This window comes from Mirounga leonina, unplaced genomic scaffold, assembly GCF_011800145.1.
Source record: "Mirounga leonina isolate KUSES-001 unplaced genomic scaffold, KU_Mleo_1.0 Mir_91, whole genome shotgun sequence".
Taxonomy (NCBI): Eukaryota; Metazoa; Chordata; class Mammalia; order Carnivora; family Phocidae; genus Mirounga; species Mirounga leonina.
Window position 1 is genome coordinate 50,609,758 of NW_023270839.1, and position 27,668 is coordinate 50,637,425.

Genomic DNA, 27,668 nt, shown 5'->3' on the forward strand with positions numbered 1-27,668 from the left:
GCGCGCCACTTCCGGCCGGTTGGGGGCGACTGGGCGGCTGAGACCCATCCACGTGACTCCAGGCCCAGCGGTTTCCTGCGTCTGTCTCGCGGAGGGCCGGCTGGCGCTGGGAGGTGGTGGGCTTGCGTCCGTTGATCCTTCCGGTACTTTCTAGGCCTCCTGGGGGCATAGATCCTCCTGTGCGTCTCGCTGTACTTGCCGCGCTGTATTCCTTTTTATTTATTATTTATTTGACAGAGACACAGCGAGAGCAGGAACACAAGCAGGGGGAGAGGGAGAAGCAGGCCTCCCGCGGAGCAGAGAGCCGGATGAGGGGCTCGATCCCACGACCCTGAGATCACGACCTGAGCGGAAGGCAGATGCTTAAGGACTGAGCCACCCAGGCGCCCCAGCAGCGCTGTATTCCTTGTCGGGACACATCTTTCTCAGATTCTTGAATTCTAGGAGACCCAGTAGTATTTGTCCGTCCTTGCCTGATTTTTGAACGGGCAGTATCTGCTTTAAAAATAGCTAGGCTAAGTGTGTGAAGATGACCACCTATATTCGACACCTAGTGAATGTAGTTAACTCAAGGTAGCCCTCACGCCCTGTGTGAAACGACATAAACAGCACCTACCACTGCTGTGAAAACTTGCACCAAACTGCACTAGTTCTTCATAGTAGCAACAGATTCACCGGTAATCATGAAGTTTGGGCTTTAAAAATTTTTTGAGAGAGCGCGGGCGGGCTCACAAGCAGGGGGAGGGGCAGACGGAGAAGCCGACTCCCCGCTGAGCAGGGAGCTGGACTGGACTCCAGCTGGATCCCAGGACCCAGAGATCATGACCAAAACTGAAGGCAGCCACTTAAATAACTGAGCCACCCAGGCGCTCTTGGCTTAGTTTTTTATTGAAGTGTAATTGTTAGTTTCAGGTTTATGACATAATTCAACAATTCTATACATTACTCAGTGGTCACCAAGATAAGTGTACTCTTTAATCCTCATCACCTAGTTCACCTATCCCCTCCCCCACCTCCCCTCGGGCAACCACTAGTTCTCTGTATTTGAGTCTTTTTATAAAATTTGTTCCTTTTGCTTTAATTCCCACACAAGTAAAATCACATGGTCTTTGTCTTTCTGACATACTTCACTTAGCATTATGTCCGCTAGGTCCATCCATATTGTTGCAAATGGAAAGATCTTTTTTTCTGGCTGAATAATATTCAATTGTATATAAATACCACTTCTTTATCCATTCCTCTATCAATGACACGGGTTGCTTCCCTATCTTGGCTATTGTGAATAAAGACTGCGATAAACAGGGGTGCATAGCTTTTCAAATTAGTGTTTTTTCTTTGTGTAAATACCCAGTAGTATAATTACTAGATCATATGGCAATTCTATTTTTAATTTTTTGAGGAACTTCCATACTGTTTTCCACAGTGGTTGCACCAGTTTGCACTCCCACCACCAGTGCACAATTGTTCCTTTTTCTCCACATCCTCACGAACACACTTGTCATTTCTTGTGTTATTTAGAGCCATTCTGACAGGAACAAGGTGGTATCTCTAGTTTTACTTTGCATTTCCCTGATGATTAATGATGTTGAGCATCTTTTCATGTGTCTGTTGGGTTTTGGCACATTCTTGGTCCTTAACTCCAGGCGTACTGAATCCGATTCTGGGGGCAGGGCCCAACAGTCTGAGTTTTAATTTTTCTGTGATTTATGCTTTCCTGTTATTCTGATGCAAGTTCAAGTTGAGAACCACAGATAGAAGGAATGTAAGCACAGCAGACACTGCTGTATCCCTACTTAACATCCATTTCTCCTGCTGCTTCCTTACTAACAAAGCCCACATTTGATCCCCATCTCTCTTTTTTAAAGATTTTGACAGAGAGAGAGAGCACAAGCAGGGGAAGCGGCAGGCAGAGGGAGAGGGAGAAGCAGGCTCCCCACTGAGCAAGTAGTCCGATGTGGGGCTCGATCCCAGGGCGCTGGGATCATGACCTGAGCTGAAAGCCGTCGCTTAACCGACTGAGCCACCCAGGCGCCCAGATCCCCATCTCTTGAAGGTAAACTTGATTATCTAAACTAGTGGGTCTCAAATATTGTGGCCTCAGGACTGTTTCACATTAAATAATGACAACCCCAAAAAGCTTGTTTATGTGGGTTATGTCTATTAGTATTTGCCGTATTAAAAATGAAAACATTTTAATATTAATTCACATAAAATAGTAAAACCAGACTAACAAAGATTGACAAAATTTTCATGAAAAAATAGCTATGGCCCCCTCATCCAATAGTGAACAGCTGTGGCATCGCTTTATATTTTGTAAACTTATAATTTCTGGCTTAAAAGAAGACAGCTGGCTATGCTTCTGAATTCCATCTGTTGTACCATCACATTGTGTGACCTCTGGAAAAGTCTACTGTATACTTGTAAGAAAATGAGAGTGAAAATGGCAAATGTTTTAGGAAAATAATTTTGACCTTCTAAAAACCTCCTGGAAGGGTCCAAGGGGTCTCCAGAGTTCCCCAAACATACACTGAAAACCACTGGTCCAAACTAATCATAATGATTTCATTCTTTTTATCAGCCACTAGGTAAGGGGTGGACACAAGCCCCAGTTCTAGCCAAGGAAAAGTGAGGAGCAATATGCTTGGGTGGGCGGGGGAGGCTTCTAAAAAACAAGACCATTATCTACCTCTGGACAGAGTAACACGGCTACATATCCAGACATAACATTAAATCCAAAGATGAAGCCAACATAGAAAAATCTCAAAGCAGCATAGCAGAGCCCAGATGTACCAGGCCTGGAGTTTTCAGACTTCAGAATTTCTTGTATGTGAGATAACTTGATAATTGTGTGTAAGGAGGCCATGGAAATACTAAAGGAGCAGACTATTGTAACTGGGGGAACTAGGGACAGCTATGGAGAAAGCAGCACTTGGATTTATATTAAGGAACGAGAGCGGGAGAAGGAAAAGGTTGAGGAAAACCCGAGTATACCAAGTCTGTGCGCACCATTTCTGGGTTCTCTAGCTTTCTCTTGTTCGATCAATCTGCCTCTGCTCCTCTCAACCCTCTCCTCACCTCGTCCCCCCATATATAAATCCTATTTCAAAAAAATTCACTCTTGCCTTCAGGTGTTTGTAAGCTCTATTATCTCTTATGAGGGAAAAGTAACAAAGTTATTTTTTAAATGGTTCTTTATTCATAAACTTGATGCAAGTTTACAAAATTTACTGTACATTGCCAAATAAATCTGCAATGAAAAATAAAACCCCCCAAAAAACAAAGCATGCCAAATGTGCAGCTGTCAATCTGCTAGCCATCAGGATATTAAAGAATTCAATAATGTATTCAAGATTTAGCCTTAGGTTTAAGGAACTTTAATGCTTTAAAGAATTCTGCCTGGTCACTTATTATCTCAGCAACTGGCAATCAGAACTTTATACAAATGTAACCAAGTAAACAAAAATGCCAGAAAATCTTTTTCTACTGTCCTCTTAACCAAAACAGAACAAAAAGAAATTAAACACACAATAATGCAGAAGTGCCAAGTTCCTCTGATGTGGTTTACAAAGTTAAAAATTGAAACTTAGAGCAAATGCATAGGAAACACTTTTGAATTTTGTAACTTGTTTGTGCAGAAAATGTGCTTCTGGATTTCATTTTAAAAGTGCTTAATAACTAGAATTTACTTTTAAATCAAACTGGGGTAGATAAAAAAAATCTATCACCAACCAAACAGGACTGATTCAGGTAAGGCAATAAAATGGAGGTACACTGATTTGCGTCAGGTTTTATAAAAGAATGAACATATGTAGAGTTCCTATTAGTCTTTCAATGCAAAAGCCATTGTTCGACTATAGCAAAAATTTTAAGAGTCTCCAAATTAGGTATCTTTTTGTACTTTACTGTGCAGCTTTTGCTCAAGGATTCGGTCTTTGTGCCAATCACTTTACAAGTTTATTAGTTTAAAAATGATTGCAACATCCCGTTAATAAAATGGAAACGTAAAATAAAAATGATTTAGTATTTTAAATAACTTCAAGCTCTATACTGCAGTTCTTCATATGAAATACTGAACCAACAAGAAGCAGATTCAGCCCAGCAAGACTCTGATGCCCCAGTGGAAATTACTACTTAATTTACACAGCCTTGCTTTGCTTTGCCTAAAAAGTACAATACAACTCAATTAAGAGCATATCTTCGGGAAACAATTCATATCTTCACCTAGCCATAAAAAAGTTTAACAATTTAATAAGTAGGCTTCCTGTCATTATTTTGGCAATATCAAAAAATGGTTTTAACTTGAAAAGGCTACTGTTATTTAGAAGACCTTAAATTTTCTAAACCAATATTAAACATCAATTAAACTTTTATTGGCTCTAAATGGAACAGTATATTGCAAGTCTTCATAACACATGAGCTCAATATGGGAAAGTTACCAGAGTTGCAACTTCTGTAACTTGATGCTGACTTGTCTGCTTGACAGATTTTTCAAGAAAAAGAGATCATGAGTGCCCAGTAAGTGTATTTATCACAAAAAATACAGTAAAGGCCCCACTGCTCAGTCCAAGATATGTAAATGAGCAAAATGAAAAGGCTGTAACTCATACTGGATGTCAATTGACAGATTATCCACTAAAATATCTATTAGCTAACGTCTTCGGTACTGCTGTTATAGGGGCACTCAAAGCTTGTGTCTGCATATTGGAAAGATTTTCTTTAAAGCAACATTGGTCCAAACATACGGCAGTCAACATATTTAGCCATCTTCCTTTGGAGGGGTGTACCAGCCTGAAACACAATGGAAAAAAAGTTAAAATACCTTAAGTCAGCTAGAAGAAATGGCATTTCACTTAAGGTTAGCTACTTCCTCTACTCATATTTTCTTGTTTAAACCTGTTGTAAAAATTAAACTTAAACTTGGGTTGGTGATACAGCGTTTTGATATGTGCACAACATAAAGTTATTTTCTATGAATAAATTGCACTTGAGTCTTCAACATAAGATCTCTATTATACTAATCGAACTTCTAGCTAAAGATAATAGCATGGAACAACAGCCTACAAGCCAGGTTTTACCTTCCATTTCAATTGCGTAAAAGTAAACCTCACTGTAAATAACTATCCCCCAAACAAAATGTTGGCATTTTAAAAGAAGAAGAACCTGGACTATCAGTGGTATAATGATACCATTTCACCAGTGAGGAAGCACCTCAGCGAGTGCGGCGACTGTGCCTGGGATCAGAGTTAGCAGCAAAAACCAACCTAGAACCCATTTCCTTATTCTGAATCTACTGCTCTTTCTCCAAAGCTGAACTGATACACACCCACACTTTCTAAAATACATTTCCATAAACATTTTTGAATGCTGACTACAATGTTTGCTCCAACAAAAATTAAAAAGAAAAAATGTGATTGTTTCCCAGGCAACAAAAATCTAAGCTCTCTATAGAAAGGCTAATGAAACGAAGTACTGCTTAGCATGAAATGGCTATTGGGAACAGTGTGAATATACCAAGATATATGGAGCATCCACATGGTTATGAAGTAGTATACAGGTACCTGTGGATCTACTAATTTAGTGTGCTGTGAATTATTACTATGAAAACCCAGCCTTGCCCTCAGGTTTTATCATTTCCTTCTTCAGAGGCTTGAACCGTTTCAAATATTATTCTTTCAGAAATAGTCACTGAAAAAGTGAAGAGTTTGGTTTGTGATTAAAATAAAAGTGAGCATAAAGCACAAATATTAAGTCACAAGCTTCTACATTTCTAGTAAAGAACACTTTACTATAAATAGTCTCCTTAAAGAAAACTACTTCCTATTTATTTACTCTGCACAAAAAAGCATCAGTTTCACTACCATGGCTATAATGAATATCTTGTTATCAGCACTTAGTTACAAAGTGCCACGCGTATATACTATTCTTTTTCCTCACAAGTTTGGCAAGACAGATTCGCCTTTTTAGAGATGAGGAAACAGAGGCTGAGAGGTAATGGGACTTGCTCAGAGACACAGAGCTAGTGAGTAACACAAATGGCACTTGAAAAATCAGTCTTCTAATTCCAAATCCACCTCACTGTTAGAGACAACTGAAACCATGCACTGTGAATATAAGCAAAATTTAAAGTAGAATAAAGTTTATGGAAGATAGTTTAAGTTTTTAAAACTTACAACTCAAATACTCTTAAGTATATATATACTGAAATTAGAACTATTTTTACTTGAATAGATAAATGTGTATAACTGTCAAAAAGCATTAAGTAGTCTGAAGATGTTTCAGAAACAGCTGGTTCAGGATCCTTGATTACACTTACTCAGTATCAACAAGAACTCCACCTGTACAATGGCCTTTAACTCAGCTCCTATCCTAATACCATACATTTCAAGTGAGTAAAATGATTCATTCATTAATGTATTAAAAAATCTTGACTCTCACTCAGGTTCTCAGGCCAAGTATTTAGGATACAAAGATTTTTGAATGAAGCACAGTGTGTGCATCCTCAAGTTAAACTTTTTCACTGTGGTAACAGTACTTTTAAAAAATTAAAGCAAAACCAAAAATAAACAGGATAAGTTATCAAAAGTACCTTATATAAAACTTCTATAAATGGTAATAAATACTTATTAAACGTACCATTTTTCTCATGTATCTGTACAATGGAATTATAGGATTGTTGGGCTCTTGCTAGATTATATTGATTCTGAAAGAGAATTATACATTTTAAATAAAAATTATAAGTAGATGAAAATCATTACAAATAATTTATGGATGCATCACTACTATGCTTAAAAGAACACAGGAAACTGAATTATATTTCCATTTCAAAAATAATTTTCACTTAAAACCTTCATTTCTCAATTCCATTATTCTCCACCACTTTAGAGTAACAAACCAAAGTTGTACTACAATAAAAATCTATTTAAGCTTCACAGTTCATTTTTATAAATCCTCTTGCTACTGGACAAGTATAAAGCTTTATAGTTCTAGTGCCCCTCTCCACTATGAATCTAGGTAAAGAATGCTATTCGGACATGAATGAAACTCAAACTCTCTTTCTCATAACTTCCATTGAAACCCCCCCCCCCCAAAAAACCCCAAACCAAAAATCCCCCACAAAAAAACACCCCACCAAAAAAATGACAAAATATGACCTTTAGATAAGGTAACATAAGCCATCTTGCCATCTTGAGTTAAAATCTAAAAAATATCATAAGTGGCACCAAGGCATTACTAAAGGAGTCCTCTTTTGGTAGTCTCTTTAGATCCTCTTTTAAAGGACCAAATTTAGGATTAATTTTGTCTCTGTCAGTACAACTGAGCAACATCTTAACCTACAATATATCATGAGCATTCTTCATAGTGGCACACACCCATTATGTCATAGAATTTAATAATAAATTCACACAGCACAAGAATTGAAAATGTGTAAAACATTCTAAGTGAAAATTCTCCTTCCTACCTGTCCTCCAATCATCCAGTTCCTCCTCTCATCCATCCTCCCTTTCTTACTCAAGTTACCTACTATTAGTTTCTTGTATCCTCTTAAGATTATATAAGAAAAGTCATGTATAGCTTATTGTTATTAGCCACCATCCCCTGCTTTTCCTCCCAACAAATGGTAGGAAGCATGCTACAGACACCGTTCTACCCCTTTTCTCACTTAATGTATCTTGGACCTTGTTTCCCATCAGTGTGCAAAAAGCTTAATCTTTGTTTTTTTTAAATCATGACATATTCCATTGCACGGAGAGTCAACTACTTTTATTAACCCCCAATGGGTGGACATTTAGGTTGTTTCAACATTTTGTTATTACAATTTTACAGTGAGCAACCCTGCACAAATATTTCCAAAGCACTGGTTAAAAAGTCCTTGAGTGGAACTGCTGGGCCAAAAGACACGTATGCCTTTGTAATCTTGAGGTGTTGCTAAGACAGCTCTCTACAAGACCACATAAATGGGCTTGCCTGCCTGCCACGTGTGAGAATGCCTCCACACGGCTTCACCAGTGATCTTACCAACCTTTGTTACCTCTGACAGTATCAGAGGTGGAAGAGGAACATAGTGTGGATTTGATTTGCATTTCTATTACTGACTGAGGCTGTCTCCAAATGTTCACAAGCCATTTATTTCTATTTCTGCAAATGGATGTTTTATAACTTTTTCTAGAGTATAGCCTTTTTCAATTTCTTTTTTTTTTTTAAAGGTTTTATTTATTTATTTGAGACAAAGAGAATGAGAGAGAGAGAGCACATGAGAGGGGGGAGGGTCAGAGGCAGAAGCAGGCTCCCTGCCGAGCAGGGAGCCCGACGCGGGACTCGATCCAGGGACTCCAGGATCATGACCTGAGCTGAAGGCAGTCGCTTAACCAACTGAGCCACCCAGGCGCCCGCCTTTTTCAATTTCTAAGAGCTCTTTAAAAATAGTAAAACCCTCCCATAATGCATCTGAAAAACAAACATAAAACATGCCGTAGTGTTATCTCCAAGTTAATGAAAAGTAGTGTTTTTTAGTCGGTCTATATGTTCAAAGGACAAAAATACAAGAGAAGGAGATTATATATGACAAAATACACATACATTGAAACTTGCAAATGATCAAGAAGCAGTCACTTCCTAACCCTACTGCCCAACTACAAGATAAGAACAGAAAAATAAGAACATTAGCCTTCCCCATTCTCTGTTGTCAAGAGCATGATCTTCAATTCTAGTTTAAAGAGAATGTCACTGCAGAGGCCTTCCTGTAACAGGGAGTTAGCCCTTTCCGTTTTCTACTTCCTTGACCTTATTAACCCTTTCCTTCCACTTTCTTTCAGCTTACTTGATTGTCCTTTCTAACACGGAGTTAGAGGCTTGGTTCATTTTTATTCTTTCTTTCTTTTTTTTTTTTTTAATGGATTTTAAAGCAAGGAGTATTCCCTGTGAGCTCTCATTTAATTTCTAGTATACGGTGATTTCATTATTGCTGTTCTCTAGCTATTCTGCAGTTTTCATTTCAAAGCCTGGTTAAGGACTTCATTTGAGTTTCATAATTCCACAAAAGGAACATTTGTTTTCTGATTTTATTATTATAGTTTTTAATTTAATTAGGATCAGAAAATGACATCTGTCCTTTTCTTCATTGACCAGGATTAGTTTCATGAATGTTCCAGACAGAGAGAGAGAGATGATAGAGGGAGAAAGAGGAGAGAGAAGGAAACAGGGACAGAAAGAAAATTTTAGTATTGCCATTATGGTTCATTTCTAATTATTTTTAAAATTTCATATGATTTTTTAACCATGATTTAGAATTATGTTTAATTACCAAATTCACATGGATTTTTATTAATTTTTTCATTACTGACTTCTAACCTTAACTGCATTGTATTCAAATTCTATGGGTTGTTTTTAAATATTAATTTATGATTTTTTCCCCATATTCCATAAATGCTTGGAAAGATGTAGTACCTAACTACTGAGCACAGTATTCTACTATTGTCCATGTGACCAAGCTTAATTTGTTATTCAAATCTTCTACATTTTTCACACATTTAACTTATCATGAACAGGTACATTAAAATCTCTCATTATGATGGTGACTTGGTCAGTTTCTCTTGTGGTTTCACCAGTTTTTAACTATAGTCAACACACGATTATTACTATATTAGTTTTATTTACCAGGTTTTAATCTGTATTTTGATGCTATTTTAATAAGCAAATAATTACTATATCCTCCTGGTTGAGACTTTTATCATTAAGTAGTCACTAATGCTTCCTGCCTGAAAATTCTACTTTGATACTAATATGGCTAGATCTTTTTTTTTTTAAGTGTATACTGGCATTATCTTTACCATCCTCTCCTTAAAAACAAAACTTTTCAATCTTTTTCTAGCCTCACAATTTTTTTTAAAAGATTTTATTTGAGAGAGAGAGAGAGAAAGCATGCGTGAGAGAGAGAGAGAGAGAGAGAGAACACAAGCAGGGGGAGGGGCAGAAGGAGAAGGAGAAGCAGGCTCTTCACTGAGCAGGGAGCCTGATACGGGGCTCGAACCCCAGGACCCTGGGATCATGACCTGAGCCAAGGGCAGAAACCCAACCGACTGAGCCACCCAGGCACCCCTCTAGCCTCACAATGTAAACACACTTCTTAAAAACTGCTAGATTTTGCTTTATTAATTCAATCTAACTGGTAACTTCAGTCCATTTATACTTGTGACTTGCCTTTACCACCTTACTTTCTGGTTTCCATTTCTCTTGTTGTTTAAACATAATTTTTTTATCTCCTCCTGGAGTTCCAATAAGACATTTTAGACCTCAATCTGATCACCACCTCTCAACTTCTACCATAAGGTCTATTCCCATGTTGCTTTCTGTACAACATTCTGATTTACTTCTTCTAGCCCAGCTGGTATCTTTATAATCATCATTCTGAACTCTAGTTCCGATATCTTACTAATGTCCGTATTGATTAGGTCCCTGGCAGTCGTACAACCTCTTGTTCTTTTTTTTGAGGCGAGTTTTTCCGTCTTATCATTTTGTCCAGAGGAGAATAGATGAATGAGAGAAAATGCTAAAAGGGTAACAACGACCCCAGAAAAACATACACTTCCAGAAAGTGGTTGCTTTTCTGTTCAGAGTTGCTGCTATTCTTTTCTTCGATTTCCTGTTGAGTTTGTAGGTGTTCAGAATGGTTTGATACCTATCTAGCTGAATTCCTGGGACCAGACGAAATTTAGGTCTCCTACTCCTCTGCCATCTTGCTCCTCCTCCTGATTTACTTTCTTTCTTTTTTTCTTTATTTTTTAAAGATTTTATTTATTTATTTGAGAGAGAGAGAATGAGAGACAGAGAGCACGAGAGGGAAGAGGGTCAGAGGGAGAAGCAGACCCCCTGCTGAGCAGGGAGCCCGATGCGGGACTCGATCCCAGGACTCCAGGATCATGACCTGAGCCGAAGGCAGTCACTTAACCAACTGAGCCACCCAGGCGCCCCCTGATTTACTTCTTCTAGTCAATTAATTCTCCCTTCTGATACCTAACCCATCTATTGTTTCTCATTTCAATTATATTTTTCATTTCTATAAATTCTATTTCATTCTTTTTCAGATTTGTCTGATTATTCCTGATGGTCTCACTGCTTGATCAATTTTAGGATTCCTTTTTTCTTTTTCTTTACATTTAATGTTTTTCAAATAACTATTCATTTTCTCATAACTCTAATATCTGAAGTCTTTATTCTGTGTGTCTGATAATTCCAAAACGTAAAGTCTTTGGGAATATCTCACTTATTGTTTCTGCCAATTCTCATGTATGCTGGCTTACTTGTGTGCTTGTGATCCTTCAGTGGATTCATATTTGCTTGATCTTAACCTTTAAGAATCCTGTAGGTCTAAATCAGAAAAGCTTTCCTCTGAAGAGTATCTGTGTCTGCTTCTGATGAGAACTGTGGATACAACTAACTTGAGAGCATTTTAGCCTCCTTGGAGAATCTCAGGATTATGCAAGGTTCTCACATTTGGCTTGCCAAACTTGCTCATTTATAAATAAAAGACTTAGTACAGGTAGCACCTCCCCCTCTCCCTGGAATAAAAAACTAAAAACCAGATCTCTCATCTGAATGGGATCACTCACCAGAGAATTCTGTAGGTAAATAATTGGGCAACATGGAAGGATAGGTGTCTTTCCTGATGGCAGAAATAGTTTGGGAGTTGCTCCAAGAGTTGTGTGTTCTAAGATTTCACTATTTACCTCAACTATCATGCACTCCACTCCACGTGGTGAATGAACATTTTCAAGGGCACTACCTTGCCTATCCAAACCCTGAATTCTTGCTAAGTCATGAGAGCAGGACTCTACTTTAGAAGGCTTTCTCACCACTAAAGCCTAGAGTTAATGTTATAGCCTATAGCCCATGTTAACCGACCAGAAAACCAGCCTGGCCAACATCCTTCTGCCTCATGGCTTGCTCTCAGCTCCTGCTGGCTGAGCCTAGGGGAGCAAGCTAATGGCAAGACTGTACAATGACTCTGGCCTGCACAGAGCTGCAGATCCTTAGCAATATCAATTTGACCCTTTCTCCAAATTTCATGTGTACTGAGGCAATTTTTTTGTTTTCCAGGACTTATGTATATCATTTTAGTAATATTTTCAAGAGACAAACTCATTCATTTCTTTTGAACCAATAGCTGATATATCTTTAAAAATATTTCAGATATTTTTGAAGTAGTAGTTATATGTCAAAAAGAAGTTCAAAGAGCACAAATGATTCAAAGTCTCCCTCCCATCTCTAACCCGCCCCACCAATATTTCAATACCCCTTTATCAGAAATAGTTGTTAGTACTTTCTTGAATATCTTTATAGATGCTTAAAAAAAATCTATATAATAGATCCTTGTCTCTCTCTCTCTCACACACACACACGGTAGCATATTTTTAAACACCATTTAGCATGTTATTTGACAGTATTTTTAAAGTTAACATTCAGACTATTTCCTGTAGAATTTAAAATCCTTTAAGGTAAAACTCCTATTACATCATATAAAGTTTCCATATTCTTTTTTTTTTTTTTTTTTTTTTTAGGAATTATTGGGTTTTTTTTTAAGATTTTATTTATTTGACAGAGAGAACACGAGAGCAGGAACACAAGCAGGGGAGTGGGAGAGGGAGAAGCAGGCTTCCCGCTGAGCAGGGAGCCTGATGTGGGACTCGATCCCAGGACCCTGGGATCATGACCTGAGCCGAAAGCAGACGCTTAACGACTGAGCCACCCAGGTGCCCCAAGTTTCCATATTCTTAATGATATTTATTAATAAGAAAAAAAATTGAAGAGTGAAGTTTTATAACAATGCATTCAAAAAATTCACCTAAGACATACTTTAATATGCAAATGTGCTCAGCTGCCTGATTTAACATTAATGGTTCTATTATTTACTTGCTAAGAAACCTACAAATCATGGACATGTAAAAGTTGAAAGCAATTCTACTGACACTGAGTAATTCCAAGGGAACTGTGGCACTGAACGCAGCATTGATATTACAGAATTTTAAAGCTAGAAGAGACTTAAAATATCCAGACCAACTGTATTTTAGATAGATACAGACACCCAGAACAGGTAACTTTACACAGTGAATTATCAGTAAAATGTTCACTTACTCAAAACAATCATTGTTCTAAGCCTTTTACATTTTCTTTAACAAGAAAAGTGTGCTAATTTTTCTTAAAAACATGATGAAATTTAACATCAAGTTCTACATATAAATAAATGTCAGGAAGAAGTTTTATTAAAAGACGAGAATTATACCAAATGTCAATAGTATTTCTAGATAGTCAAAATTACAGATGACTTCAGTTTTTTGTATTTTTTTTCTGTTAGAAACCATACAGTGAGCATAAATTTTATCATTACAAAAAAATAAAATTTGATGTCTTACTACATAATCACTCTACTGACACGTTTAATACACCTAAAATATACACACTGTTAAGAAATGCTAGTTAATGTAGTTAAGCAATTCACTAGACTTTATATAAAAAATGTTCTGTTTCAGTGTAAAGAAATAGCTGTTAAAAGAACTCAAGTAAAACAGTTATTCTACAGTACTATCCCAAATAAATGATTTTCATAATAACTTTTTCAATTTTTTGCTTCCTCTGTGAGTTAAGATTCTAGTGGACTCATGCTTTAATGTGCAATACAGTTATAAATACACATTTAAATTTCATACTATTTGGGTAGGCATTTAGCACAAAATTCACACAGGCTTTTAGGAACATCCAAATTTTTTAATATGTTAGGTCAGGATAATTTCCATCAACAAATATTTTTGTAAAATATACTAAATTTAGAGTATTATCCTTGGTCCATTTAACTATTTACAGATAACTACAATCAGACACGGAAAGAGGTTTCTGACATCATGAATAAAGAGCAGAACTCCATGGGTAAGAGCAGAGACTAACACCAGACTGTCTGGTTCCAATCCACGTTCTGCCCACTGTCACCTTACACAAATTATCTAACTTCATCTGCAAAATGAGGACGATAAGAATATCTACTCTTAGGTCAGTAAAAAGATTGAAATAGTACCTACAAGTGAAAAGTTTGGATCAGAGCCTCACATATAAATGCTCACTGGGAATTAACTATAATAACATGATCTCAATTTCAGGAAACTTCGAAGTACATATAATTTTTAACTTATTAGTATGTACATACCAGTAGTAGATTTAAAATTATAAACATGCTTACCTATAGTAAGAATAACAAAGACTAAAAGAATAAGAAGAAGCCTCATAAGGGAACAGAAAATACATACTATCATTTATGTGATCTTCTTAATAAAAGTACCTTATTTGCTCCAAACTGCACTCTGGCTTTGCCTTTGACTAACGTGGCATTGATTTGCATGATAACTGACTCTATTGAGTAGGCACTGCTCCAGCCCTACAGGAAGAAAACACTTCTGTAAAATACAATGGTACTCTTGATTTCCACTTTGGAAAACTTAATAAAATGGCACATAACAACTTGACAACAGCAAGACAATGTTAAGAAGTCTGTATACAAGAGAAAAAAGTAAAGTTGGACTGTTTCTAAAATCTCGTAAAACAACAAAAAAAACCCCTATGTTCTAAGTATCAAACATAAGCAAATTATAACCTTATAGAAACATTGCTCTTAGAACACCTCTCCTTGCACAGATTAAGCACCAAGTACAATGTCATTTTATTGGTTTGCCCTAAGTAGACTTTCATTATAAAAAGCAGGTGTTCAAAACAATTTTTTTAAGTAGGTGGTATTACATCAGAGCTTTTCCACTCAGAATCTAATTTACATCATCAAAACACTCCACTGAGATTGAAAAATGAGTACTATAAGAAAATAGTCACCTGTTTTGTGAGAAGTTCCATACATAGTGCTCCACCGCCCAACACATACCTTAAAAAGAGAAAAGGAATCCTATTTAATTCTCTAGATCTCAATGTTCCTTCTTATATTTTAAAGGACCACCACTAAGAAGTATGCATACAAGTAAAGGTTAGACGATAACATGCAAAAATGAGAACAGTGGTTAGGGTTCTAGGACTAAAAGGGTAGTTAAAAAAAATTCTAATGTCATCACTTTATTATAGTCTTAATTTTTTTTTAAATAATGGTTCTTAGAAACAGAATACTTGAACACTCTAAGGATATCAGAAACTAGGACCTTAGCCCTAAATATTCCACAGAATGGGAATGTTATATTCATCTGAAAATTTCTCTGCCATCATGTTAGCCAATGGCACCAACTTTACCCTATTTATAATAATGAACAGGACATGGTATTTTATGGTTAAATTGCTCTTATCCATACTTTTGTGAGGATCAAATGGTTATGACCATAGAGCCTCTCTCCGGGATTCCTCAATTTCTCTTTCTAATCCTGAGAACTGTTCTCTGAACCAGATTTTTGGGAATTTTCCAGATCTCTCTTAGGAAATCCTTATTTAGATCAAGATTATTCAACCTTTTAACCCTTTCTCAAACAAAATAATTTCATTTCTCCTTTAATGTTAAACTTCAAAATATATGAAATATTATGCCTTAAAATAACATCAAGGGAATGATAATTATAGAACACAGACTGATAAATCTTGAAAATACGTAAGCTAAGACCACAAGTCTGATTAGATCTAAGTGAACACCGAGTCCATTACAAACTTTTTTGTCCTCTGGGACTTTGCCCATGCCTTTTCCCTTGCCTGACATTCCTTTGGCTCCCTACTCTTCCAAATGCCATCTTTTCCTCCAATAAAACTTGCCAAGACCATTCTAGTCTGTAGGTTTTGCCTTCTGGCTAGCCAAACACATCCTTGTGTTGACTAAACCAAATCACAGAAAAGTAAGGAATCTAAAAACTTCTACTGTAGACCATTATCATTAGTTATAGTGAAATTATTCAATAATGGAAATTATTCAATAATTCCCCACATCCTGGAGAATTTAAGTCAGTGTCTCCCATACTGGACTGCACCAAACTCTGGGAACTTCCACAGTTAATGTTTATAGGAGGGAAAGAAAAACACTTCAAAACACTAAATCTGGGTGGAGAATCAGGAAATTTTAAGCTTCTTTGTATATTCTCCTAGGTCTCTAAAACACAGAAATCTATCTCCAATTTGAATTTGAATCTCCCACTGGACTCAAAGAGTATCTTGTATATAGTGACTTTAAATAAGCACTTCTTGATTTAACAGAATTAGAAGATCCATGTTTGCATTTGGATTGTGGTTTCTCCACAAATTGCTCAAACTCTAGTAATCTGTTAATGAGTTAACACTATTCTTGATCCTTATACTTCAGAAATGCTAAATACAGACAGGGGCTCAGGGACTGATCTTAAGAAAAGGAGTTATATAGACCAGCCCGAGTTTCCAATTATCTAACTGCCACCTTTCTCTTTAGCACTCCACTCTTCATTCTGGGGGTGGAGAGTCTTTCAGGTGAAGGAGGCAAGTTTTTGTACTCACGGGCCAAAAGAAAGTACATTTTCTAAAAGGCCATAACTACACAAATGTTTGTTGGATGTCTAAACTAAAGAAACAGTTCTAGTACCTACATAAAAAGTGAGGTAGGCAAACTTTTCCTTAACACACACTATTAGCAACATGTACACCCAAAAGGAGTGGTTGATTCTACCTCCATATTGAGTTATATTCATTTTATCAATATATGTTCCAAACCCTTATTGCTCTTTGCCTCCAAACAAATAGTTCCTGCTAAATTTTTTTTTTTTTTTAAAGATTTTTATTTATTTGACAGAGAGAGCACAAGCAGAGGGAGAGAGAGGGAGACGCAGGCTCCCTGCTGAGCAAGGAGCCCGATGTGGGACTCGATCCCAGAACCCTGGGATCATGATCTGGGCCGAAGGCAGGCGCTTAATTGACTGAGCCACCCAGGCATCCCAGTTCCTGCTAAATATTGAGACAATTCAAGGATAGTAGGAAGAAAAAAAAAAAAAATCCAAAGATCATTTAAAGATAATATGCCACATAGGCCGGCATAGTAGTGTTTTTTTTTTAATTATGTTATGTTAGTCACCATATATTACATCATTAGTTTTTGATGTAGTGTTCCATGATTCATTGTTTGTGCATAACACCCAGTGCTCCATGCAGAACGTGCCCTCTTTAATACTCATCACCAGGCTAACCCATTCCCCCACCCCTCTCCCCTTTAGAACCCTCAGTTTGTTTTTCAGAGTCCATAGTCTCTCATGGTTCGTCTCCCCCTCCGATTTCCCCTCCTTCATTCTTCCCCTCCTGCTTAAAAACAAACAAAAAAAACTTCAGTTGTGAGGTACCTGGCTGGCTCAGTTGGTGAAGTGTGCAACTCTTGATCCTGGGGCTATGAGTTTGAGTCCAGCACTGGGTGTAGAGATTACTTAAAAATAACATCTTTTGGGGAGGGGGGTGGGAGGATGGGTTAGCCTGGTGGTGGGTATTGAGGAGGGCACATTCTGCATGGAGCACTGGGTGTTATGCACAAACAATGAATCATGGAACACTTCATCTAAAACTAATGATGTAATGTATGGGAATTAACATAAGAATAAAAAAAATAACATCTTTTTTTTTTTTTAAGATTTTATTTATTTATTCATGAGAGAGAGAGAAGCAGAGGCAGAGGGAGAAGCAGGCTCCCCGCAGAGCAGGGAGCCTGATGCGGGACTCGATCCCAGGACCCTGGGATCATGACCTGAGCTGAAGGCAGACGCTTAACCGACTGAGCCACCCAGGCGTCCCCAAAATAACATTGTTAAGAAAATCAAAACCTTGGGGCGCCTGGGTGGCTCAGTCGGTTAAGCGTTAAGAAAAAAGAAAAACAAAACCAAAACCAAAAAACAAAACAAAAAAACACCCAAAAAAACAAAAAAAATAACTTCAGTTGCCAAAGTTGTATAGCAAAACACTATCCTAAAGCTTAGCCTCTTCAGGCAATTCATAATTTTCGTTATACTAGGAAATTCTGGCAATAATGTTTGCTAGCTAACCTCCCCATCCACAAACTAGAATGATCACTTAAATTGCACAGATGAGGGGGCAAGAGAAACCATTTATCAGTACTAAAGTGTTTATACAACATGAGTAAGTGATCCTAAAAAAGAGGTGGAAAATGTAAAAGTTTTATATTATAGCCAAATTGTTGACAATAATCATATTAAAAAAAACGGGGGGGGACGCATACACAGGCCACATAAAACAGTCAAGACCCTCCCCTTTCTTGAGGTAAGGAAATAAACTATAGACTGTAAGAGCAGAACTTTTAGATAGAAATAAAGAGAAAATGCTGGCACTTAAAACCAGACTATTAAGGACATGTTCCCTTAATACAGACAGAAACAATCCATGGTCATCTAGAAGTAGAAAGATTCTCTTCATGGATGAATGGGGCACAAATAATAATTCATATTACATCAACCAATAAAGCATTTTCAGTTGCCTACAAATAGCCACTCAAAATGTACTAATAAGCTAAAAAAGAAATAATCTTTATGATTCTCAAGTTACTACACTCTGATCTGAACTAAGCAAGAAAGACAGACAAGTACTGATGGCTCATTAAAATAGCTCATAAAAATACCAAGCCTTGGGGGGGGGGTGCCTGGGTGGCTTAGTTAAGCGTCTGACTTTGGCTCAGGTCATGATCTCAGGGTCCTGGGACGGAGCAGTGAGTCTGCTTGTCCCTCTGCTCCTCCCCCCACTCGTGCACAGGCTCTCTCTCAAATAATTAAATTTTTAAAAAATTATTAAAAAAATAAAACAAGCCTGGGAATTGCAGATTACCCTAAACTGTCTATATCTTGCTAATTTACTGTAATTCCCTCTCGTTCATGGACTCACAAATATTCACTGCACATATATATACTACACACTGAGCCAGGCAAAGTATACACTGAAGAAAACTGACAGGACCCTGTGTTTCATGATGTTTACCATCTAGTTAAGATTACAGATGTTAAACAAATAATACAAAGTAGGGAAGGGGGACCCAGACTTCTAGGAGAAGGAATAACGGGGGGGGGGGAGGCTTTTTAAAAATGTGGTAGTCAGAAACAGCATCTGTACGAGTAATGCACAAGTTGAGATTCATTGGAGTTAAAAGTGTGGGTGGGAGTAACCTCCCAGGCAGAGGAATGTCTGTTAAAGAAAGCTTATGAGGAAAAAAAGAGTTTGCTGGGTACTGGGGGCTGAAAGACGTTCAGTGGGGCACCAGCTTTGACAGGAGAAGTGTGGTACAAGAGGATTAGAGAGGAAGCCAAGGGCAACATCACAGACAGCGTGAAGAATATGGTAAGAGCACCAACCTGTAAGAGCAATGGAAAGACATGAAAGAGTTTAGCAGGGGAGCAACAGAATCAAACACATATTTAAAAAAGATCACTTTAAAAGCTTACATGAGGGAAAGAACACAAGCAGGAGCGTGGTCAGAAATCCTCTGAAATGGCCACGTGAGAACTGATGATAGCCGCAACAGAAATGGAGACAAGTAACTGGATCTGGGAACTCTCGGAGAAGGAGGAGAATTAGAGGACCAGATGTGGGAAAGAGGGTATAAAGGAAAACTCCTATATTCAATAACTGAGACAGGGAACACCGGGAAAGGAGACTGGAAAGAAGAGGATTTCAAGTTTTCATGCTATAGAACTGGAGATGCCTACATTCAAGTAGACATGTCAAGAAGGCAGGTAGAGGAGGGGCGGAGCAAGATGGCAGAGGAGTAGGAGACCTGGATTTCGTCTGCTCTCAGGAATTCAGCTGGATAGGGATCAAACCATTCTGAACACCTAGAAACTCAAGAGGAGATCGAAGAAAAGAATAGCAACAACTCTCCAAACAGAAAAGCGACCATTTTCTGGAAGGTAGGACGAGCAGAGAAGTGAATCCGAGGCGATGTTCGGGAGGATAGACGGCGGGTGAGGGGTCCTCTGTCGGCCGCTTCTGGCAAGTGATAGAGCCGCGGAGCATAAAATCAGAACTTTTACAAGTTGGATCCGCTGCGGGACATCGCTCCAGTGGCTAAGCTGGGGGTGGAACCCTCGTGGGACAGTGTGGTCTCAGGACCCTCGGGGTCACAGAAAGACCGGGGGTGCCTCAGTGCGGCAGAGCTCCCAGGTATCAGAGAGGGGAAGCCGGCTGCAAAGACGGAGCCGAGGAGCGGGCTCTCAGCTCGGGGTTGCCATAAACCCTGATCCGCAGCACAGTCGGGCCCCTGCTCCTCCAGCAGGGACCCAACAAGCGGCAGATCCGGGGAGACTCACCTTCCTCCTCCGGGAGGAGCGGCACGGGAGCACACGGCAGGGATCTGCTGGGTTTGGAGACTCCACACGGGGTCGGGTGCCAGAGATAGAAACGCTCGGTCACAGGCCAGGTGAGCAGGGAGAGCGGCCAGAGACCCGGGAGACAGGAGTGACTGACGGCTTTTCTCTGGGGGCTCACTGAGGAGCGGGGCCTCGAGTTCTCGGCTCCTCTGGGGCAGAGATTGGGAAGCCTCCATTTTCACTGTCGGCCTCCAAAGCTCTACGGAAAGCTTCCAGGGAACAAAAGTTCCCGAGAGCAAACCCGAGCAGATTAGCCTGGACCGGGCAAAGGCGGGGCAATCCCGCCTCCGGCAAAGACCTTTGGGAACCACGACAACAGGCCCCTTCCCCAGAAGATCAGCAAGAACAGCCAGCCAAAGCCACATTTACTGATCAACGAGAATGGCAGAACTCAGAGCTGAGGGAATACTGCACATAGAATCCATGGCCTTTTTACCATGATTCTTTAGTCTTTCAAAGTTAATTTTTTTTTTTACTGTCTTTTTTTTTTTTAATTTTTCTTTTTCCCTTTTTCAACCAACATCTTATCAATCCCTTTTTTAAAAACCATTTTTATTTTTCATTTTTAGACTCATATTCTATCCCTTCATAGTAGTTACCCTTATTTTTGGCATATATATATAACTTGTTCTCTCCTTAAAATTTTGAGATAGTTTCTTCTAACAGATCAAAATATACCGTAAATCTCTAGTGTATGGTTTTCTTCTACTCTCCTGCCTGATCACATTTTCCCCTTATTTTTTTCTTTAAAACCTCTTCTTTCTTTTGTCAAACAACTTATCAATTCCTTTTATAAAATTTTTTGTAATTTTCATCTTTACAGTCATATTCCATCCCTTCATCATATCAACCCTTATTTTTGTACATATGTAAGTTTTTCTTTCTTTAAAAGCTTGGGAGGCACTTTCTTCTAAGACCAAAATACACCCAAAATCTAGTGTGTGGCAATGATCTATGCACCAGCCTGATCATATTTGATCATATTCTGTTTTTTTGTTTGTTTTGTTCTGTTGTTGTTTTTTTTTTAATCTTTTTCTTTTTCTTTTCTTTTGTCTTTCTTTCCCTTTCTTTTCCCCTGGCTTCGGGTCTTTTCTGATTTGTTTAGAGTATATTTTCTGGGAACGTCGTTACCCTGTTAGCATTTTGTTCTCTCATTCATCTATTCTCCTCTGGAGAAAATGACAAGACGGAAAAAAATCACCTCAACAGGGACACCTGGGTGGCTCAGTCGGTTAAACATCTGCCTTTGGCTCAGGTCACGATCCCAGGGTCCTGAGATCGAGTCCCACATCGGGCTCCCTGCTCAGCAGGGAGCCTGCTTCTCCCTCTGTCTCCTGTTCCCCCTGCTTCTGCTCTCTCTCTCTCTGATATATAAATAAATAAAATCTTAAAAAAAAATCACCTCAACAAAAAGAACAAGAGGCTGTACCGACTGCCAGGGACCTACTCAATACAGACATTGGTAGGCTGTCGGACCTAGAGTTCAGAATCATGATTTTACTTATTTATTTATTTATTATTTTAAAAAAATATATATTTTTTAAGATTTTATTTATTTATTTGAGACAGAGAGAATGAGAGACAGAGAACACGAGAGGGAAGAGGGCAAACCATTCACCATGCTAATGGACACCAAAAGAAAGCTAGGGTGGCAATTCTTATGTCAGACAAATTAGATTTTTAAACCAAAGACTGTAATAAGAGATGAGCAAGGACACTATATCCTACTTAAAGGGTCTATCCAACAAGAACATCTAACAATTGTAAACATCTATGCCCCTAACATGGGAGCAGGCACTTATATAAGGCAATTAATAACAAAAGCAAAGAAACCTATCGACAACAATACAATAATAGTGGGGGACTTTAACAACCCCCTCACTGAAATGGACAGATCATCTAAGCAAAAGAACAAGAAGGAAATAAAGACTTTAAATGACACATTGGACCAAATGGACCTCACAGACATATTCAGAACATTCCATCCCAAAGCAACAGAATACACATTCTTCTCTAGTGCCCATGGAACATTCTCCAGAATCGATCACATCCTAGGTCATAAATCAGGTCTCAACCGGTACCAAAAGACTGGGATCATTCCCTGCCTATTTTCAGACCACAATGCTTTGAAACTAGAACTCAATCACAAGAGGAAAGTCAGAAAGAACTCAAATACATGGAGGCTAAAGAGCATACTACTGAAGAATGAATGGGTCAACCAGGAAATTAAAGAAGAATTAAAAAAATTCATGGAAACCAATGGAAATGAAAACACAACTGTTCAAAATCTTTGGGATGCAGCAAAGGCAGTCCTAAGAGGAAAGTAGATAGCAATACAAGCCTTTCTCAAGAAACAAGAAAGGTCTCAAGTACACAACCTAACCCTACACCTAAAGGAGCTGGAGAAAGAACAGCAAATAAAGCCTAAACCCAGCAGGAGAAGAGAAATCATAAAGATCAGAGCAGAAATCAATGAAATAGAAACCAAAAGAACAGTGGAACACATCAACAAAACTAGGAGCTGGTTCTTTGAAAGAATTAACAAGATTGATAAACCCCTGGCCAGACTTATCAAAAAGAAAAGAGAAAGGACCCAAATAAATAAAATTATGAATGACAGAGGAGTGATCACAACCAACACCAAAGAAATACAAACAATTATAAGAACATATTATGAGCAACTCTATGCCAGCAAATTAGATCATCTGGAAGAAATGGATGCATTCCTAGAGATGCATCAACTACCAAAACTGAACCAGGAAGAAATAGAAAACCTGAACAGACCTATAACCACTAAGGAAATTGAAGCAGTCATCAAAAATCTCCCAACAAACAAAAGCCAGGGCCAGATGGCTTCCCAGGGGAATTCTACCAAACATTTAAAGAAGAAAATACCTATTCTTCTGAAATTGTTCAAAAAAATAGAAATGGAAGGAAAGTTTCCAAACTCATTTTATGAGGCCAGCATTACCTTGATCCCCCAACCAAAGACCCCACCAAAAGGGAGAATTACATACCAATATCCTGATGATCATGGATGCCAAAATTCTCATCAAAATACTAGCCAATATGATCCAACAGTACATTAAGAGGATTATTCCCCACGACCAAGTGGGATTTATTCCTGGGCTGCAAGGGTCGTTCAACATCCGCAAATCAATGTGATACACTACATTAATAAAAGAAAGGACAAGAACCGTATGATCCTCTCAATAGACGCAGAAAAAGCATTTGACAAAGTACAGCATCCTTTTTTGATTAAAACTCTTCAAAGTGTAGGGATAGAGGGTACATACCTAAATACTATCAAAGCCACCTATGAAAAACCCACAGTGAATATCATTCCCAATGGGGAAAAAAACAGAGCTTTTCCCCTAAGGTCAGGAACACGGCAGGGATGTCCTCTATCACCACTGCTGTTCAACATAGGACTAGAAGTACTAGCCTCAGCAATCAGACAACAAAAAGAAATCAAAGGCATCCGAATTGGCAAAGAAGCAAACTCTCACCCTTTGCAGATGATATGATATGTTATGTGGAAAACCCAAAGACTCCACCCCAAAACTGCTAGAACTCATACAGGAATTCAGCAAAGTGGAAGGATATAAAAATCAATGCCAGAAATCAGTTGCAGGTCTATACACCAACAACAAGACAGAAGAAAGAGTAATTAAGGAGTCAATCCCATTTACAATTGCACCCAAAACCACAAGATACCTAGGAAAAAATTTAACTAAAGAGGCAAAGATTCTGTACTCAGAAAACTATAGAACACTCATGAAAGAAATTGAGGAAGACACAAAGAAATGGAAAAATGTTCCATGCTCATGGACTGGAAGAACAAATATTGTGAAAATGTCTATGCTACCTAGAGCAATCTGCACATTCAATGCAATCCCTTTCAAAACACCATCAACTTTTTTCACAGAAATGGAACAAATAATCTTAAAATTTGTCTGGAACCAGAAAAGACCCCGAATAGCCAGAGGAATGTTGAAAAAGAAAAGCAAAGCCGGTGGCACCACAATTCTGTACTTCAAGCTCTATTACAAAGTTGTCATCATCAAGGCAGTACGGTACTGGCACAAAAACAGACACATAGATCAACGGAAGAGAATAGAGAGCCCAGAAATGGACCCTCAACTCTATGGTCAACTAATCTTCAACGAAGCAGGAAAGAATATCCAGTGGAAAAAAGACAGTCTCTTCAACAAATGGTGTTGGGAAAACTGGACAGCCACATGCAGAAGAATGCAACTAGACCGTTTTCTTACACCACACACAAAAATAGATTAAAAATGGATGAAAGATCTAAATGTGAGATAGGAATCCATCAAAATCCTAGAGGAGAACACAGGCAGCAACCTCTTTGACCTCAGCCACAGGAACTTCTTCCTAGACACATCTCCAAAGGGAAGGGAAGCACGGCCAGAAATGAACTATTGGGACTTCATCAAGATAAAAAGCTTTTGCACAGCAAAGGAAACAGTCAACAAAACCAAAAGACAACTGAAAGAATGGGAGAAGATATTTGCAAATGACATTGCAGATAAAGGCCTAGAATCCAAAATCTATAAAGAATTATCAAACTCAACACCAAGACACAGATAATCCAATCAAGAAATGGGCAGAAGACATGAACAGACATTTTTGAAAAGAAAACATCCATATAGCCAACAGACACATGAAAAAGTGCTCAACATCACTCAGCATCAGGGAAATACAAATCAAAACCACAACGAGATACCACCTCACACCAGTCAGAATAGCCAAAATTAACAAGTCAGGAAACGACAGATGTTGGCAAGGATGTGGAGAAAGGGGAACCCTCCTACACTGTTGGTGGGAATGCAAGGTGGTGCAGCAACTCTGGAAAACAGTATGGAGGTTCCTCAAAAAGTTGAAAATAGAGCTACCCTCCGACCCAGCAACCGTACTGGGTATCTACCCCAAAGATACAAATGTAGTAATCTGACGGGGCACGTGCACCCCAATGTTTATAGCAACAATGTCCACAATAGCCAAACTATGGAAACAGCCCAGATCCAGATGTCCGTCGACAGATGAATGGATAAAGATGTGGTATATATGTATATGTATGTATATGTAAATATACACACTGAAATATTATACAACCATCAAAAAATGAAATCTTGCGCTTTGCAATGACATGGATGGAACTAGATGGTATTATGCTAAGTGCTAAGTCAATCAGAGAAAAAAAATTATCATATGATCTCATTGATATGTGGAATGGAGAAACAAGGCAGAGAGAAAATCATAGGGGAAGAGAGCAAAAAACGAAACAAGAAGAAACCAGACAGGGAGACAAACCATAAGAAACTCTTAATCTCGGGAAACAAGCTGAGGGTTGCCGGAGGGAAGGGGGTGGGGGGATGGGTGGCTGAGTGATGGACACTGGGGAGGGTATATGTTGTGGTGAGTGCTGTGTTGTGTAAGACTGATGAGTCACAGACCTGTACCCCTGAAACAAGTAATACATTACATGTCAATAAAAAGCAAAAGTTGATTCTAGATATCCTAATAAAGATATAAAAAAAAAAAAGCACAATGAGGTATCACTACCTAGCAGAATCGCTAAAATAAAAACAGTGGCAAAACCAAATGCTGTATGTGAAGAAACTAGATCACTTACACATTCCTGGTAGGAATGTAAAATGGTAAAGCCACTATGGAAAAGAGTTTAACAACTTATTTAGAAATTCAATATGCTACAGTAACTATATCACCCAGCCATTGTTCTCCTGGACATCTATCCCAGAGAAAGCAAAACACATTCATACAGAAATGTGTTACAATCACTCATAGTAGCTTTATTTGCAATAACCAAACACTAGAATCAGGCTGCAAGTCCTTCAAGAAGTGGCTGATTAAACTGTACTAGTCATACACGTAGATGAATCTCCAGGGATTCGGGATGAGTAAAAAATCTAATTCTTAGGAGTTACAATCCCAAAATGTGTGATTCCATTTACGTAACTATGCTTTTTGAAATGACAAAATATTAAAAATGCAGGACAGATTAGTGGTTTCCAGGAGTTAGGGGAATTGGTTGTATAAGAGGGAGATGGGTGTGGTTTGAAAAGACAAGAAGGATTCTTGCCTATTTGGAACTTTAATATCTACACTGTGGTGGCGGATACACAAACCTATACAGGTGATCAAGTTATGCAGAACTTAATACATACATACACACAAATGAGGTATAAGAAAAACTATAGGAAAATCTAGGTTCTATGGATTGTATCACACTCTCATTGTGATATTACATATAGTTTTGTGAAACATCACACTGGCAAAGTGTATAAGGAATCTTTATTATTTCTTATAGCTGCATGTGAACATACAATTTTCTCAAAAATTTCAATAAAAAAAAAAGAGCCACAGGAATGGAAGGAAAGAGAAAAGGGAAAGGACCCAGTACCAATTCTGAAGAACTCCAACATGTAGAAGTTAGGTGAACAAGGAGTTGCCAGCTAAAGAGACTGAGAGAAGGCATCCAGCAGCCAGGAGAAAAATGTCTCGATGTTGCTGAGAAATCAGATAATCAAATACAATAAAGCCTGAAAAGGGACGCTTGGATTTACCAATATGGAAGTTCCTTTTGGCACCAGTGGTTTGGGAGGAATATTAACCACTAATGCCAGACGACAGTGGCTGAAGAGTGAACAGGAAGTGAAGAGTGTGATTATATAAACATTGCCATGGGAGTATAAATGGTGCAGCCATTTTGGCAAAGAGGGATTTCATTAAAAAGTTTAACAGTTACCAGAGGACCTAGTAACTCCACACGGGTATATATGAAAGAGAAATGAAAATATATATGCAGATAAAAACATGTATGTGAATGTTCATAGCAGCATTATTCATGATAGTCAAAGGCAGAAACAACAAATGTCCATGGATAAATAAAATGTATAGCCATACAATGGAAATGGAATTAAGTATTAATATATGTTACAATACAGATGAACTTTCAAAACATTTTGCTAAGCGAAAGAAGCCAGCCATAGAAGGCCACATTTTGTATGGTTCCACTTACATGAAATGTGCAAAAACAGGAAAATCTTTAGAGACAGAAAGGAGATTAGTGGTTGCCAGTGGGGTGGGGAGTTGGAGGGGGAATGAGGAATGATTGCTAATGGGTACAGGGTTTCTTTTGGGGAATGATGAAAATGTTCTGAAATTAGACAGCGGTTATACAACTCTGAATATATGAAAAATCCACTGAACTGTATACTTTCAAAGGGTGAGTTTTAGCGTATATGAATTGTATCGCAATGAAGCTGTTATTTAAAAAGAAAAAGTTTG

General features: G+C 38.3%; 1 protein-coding gene across 2 annotated transcripts in view; it reads right to left on the bottom strand.

The window, feature by feature from the left end:
- Positions 1–4,348: 4,348 nt before the first annotated feature.
- UBE2Q2 (ubiquitin conjugating enzyme E2 Q2) overlaps positions 4,349–27,668 on the bottom strand; it is a 63,813-nt gene continuing 40,493 nt past the window's right edge. The window contains exons 10-13 of one of the 2 annotated variants that reach the window (XM_034994664.1): positions 14,866–14,914; positions 14,324–14,419; positions 6,634–6,700; positions 4,349–4,788 (exon numbers count right to left, since the gene is read on the bottom strand). In XM_034994664.1, coding sequence (XP_034850555.1) covers positions 4,757–4,788; positions 6,634–6,700; positions 14,324–14,419; positions 14,866–14,914 — 244 coding nt within the window. In that variant the 3' untranslated portion in view covers positions 4,349–4,756. Of the gene's footprint in view, positions 4,789–6,633; positions 6,701–14,323; positions 14,420–14,865; positions 14,915–27,668 lie in introns of those variants that run through there. The other variant, XR_004677374.1, reaches the window with a different exon arrangement.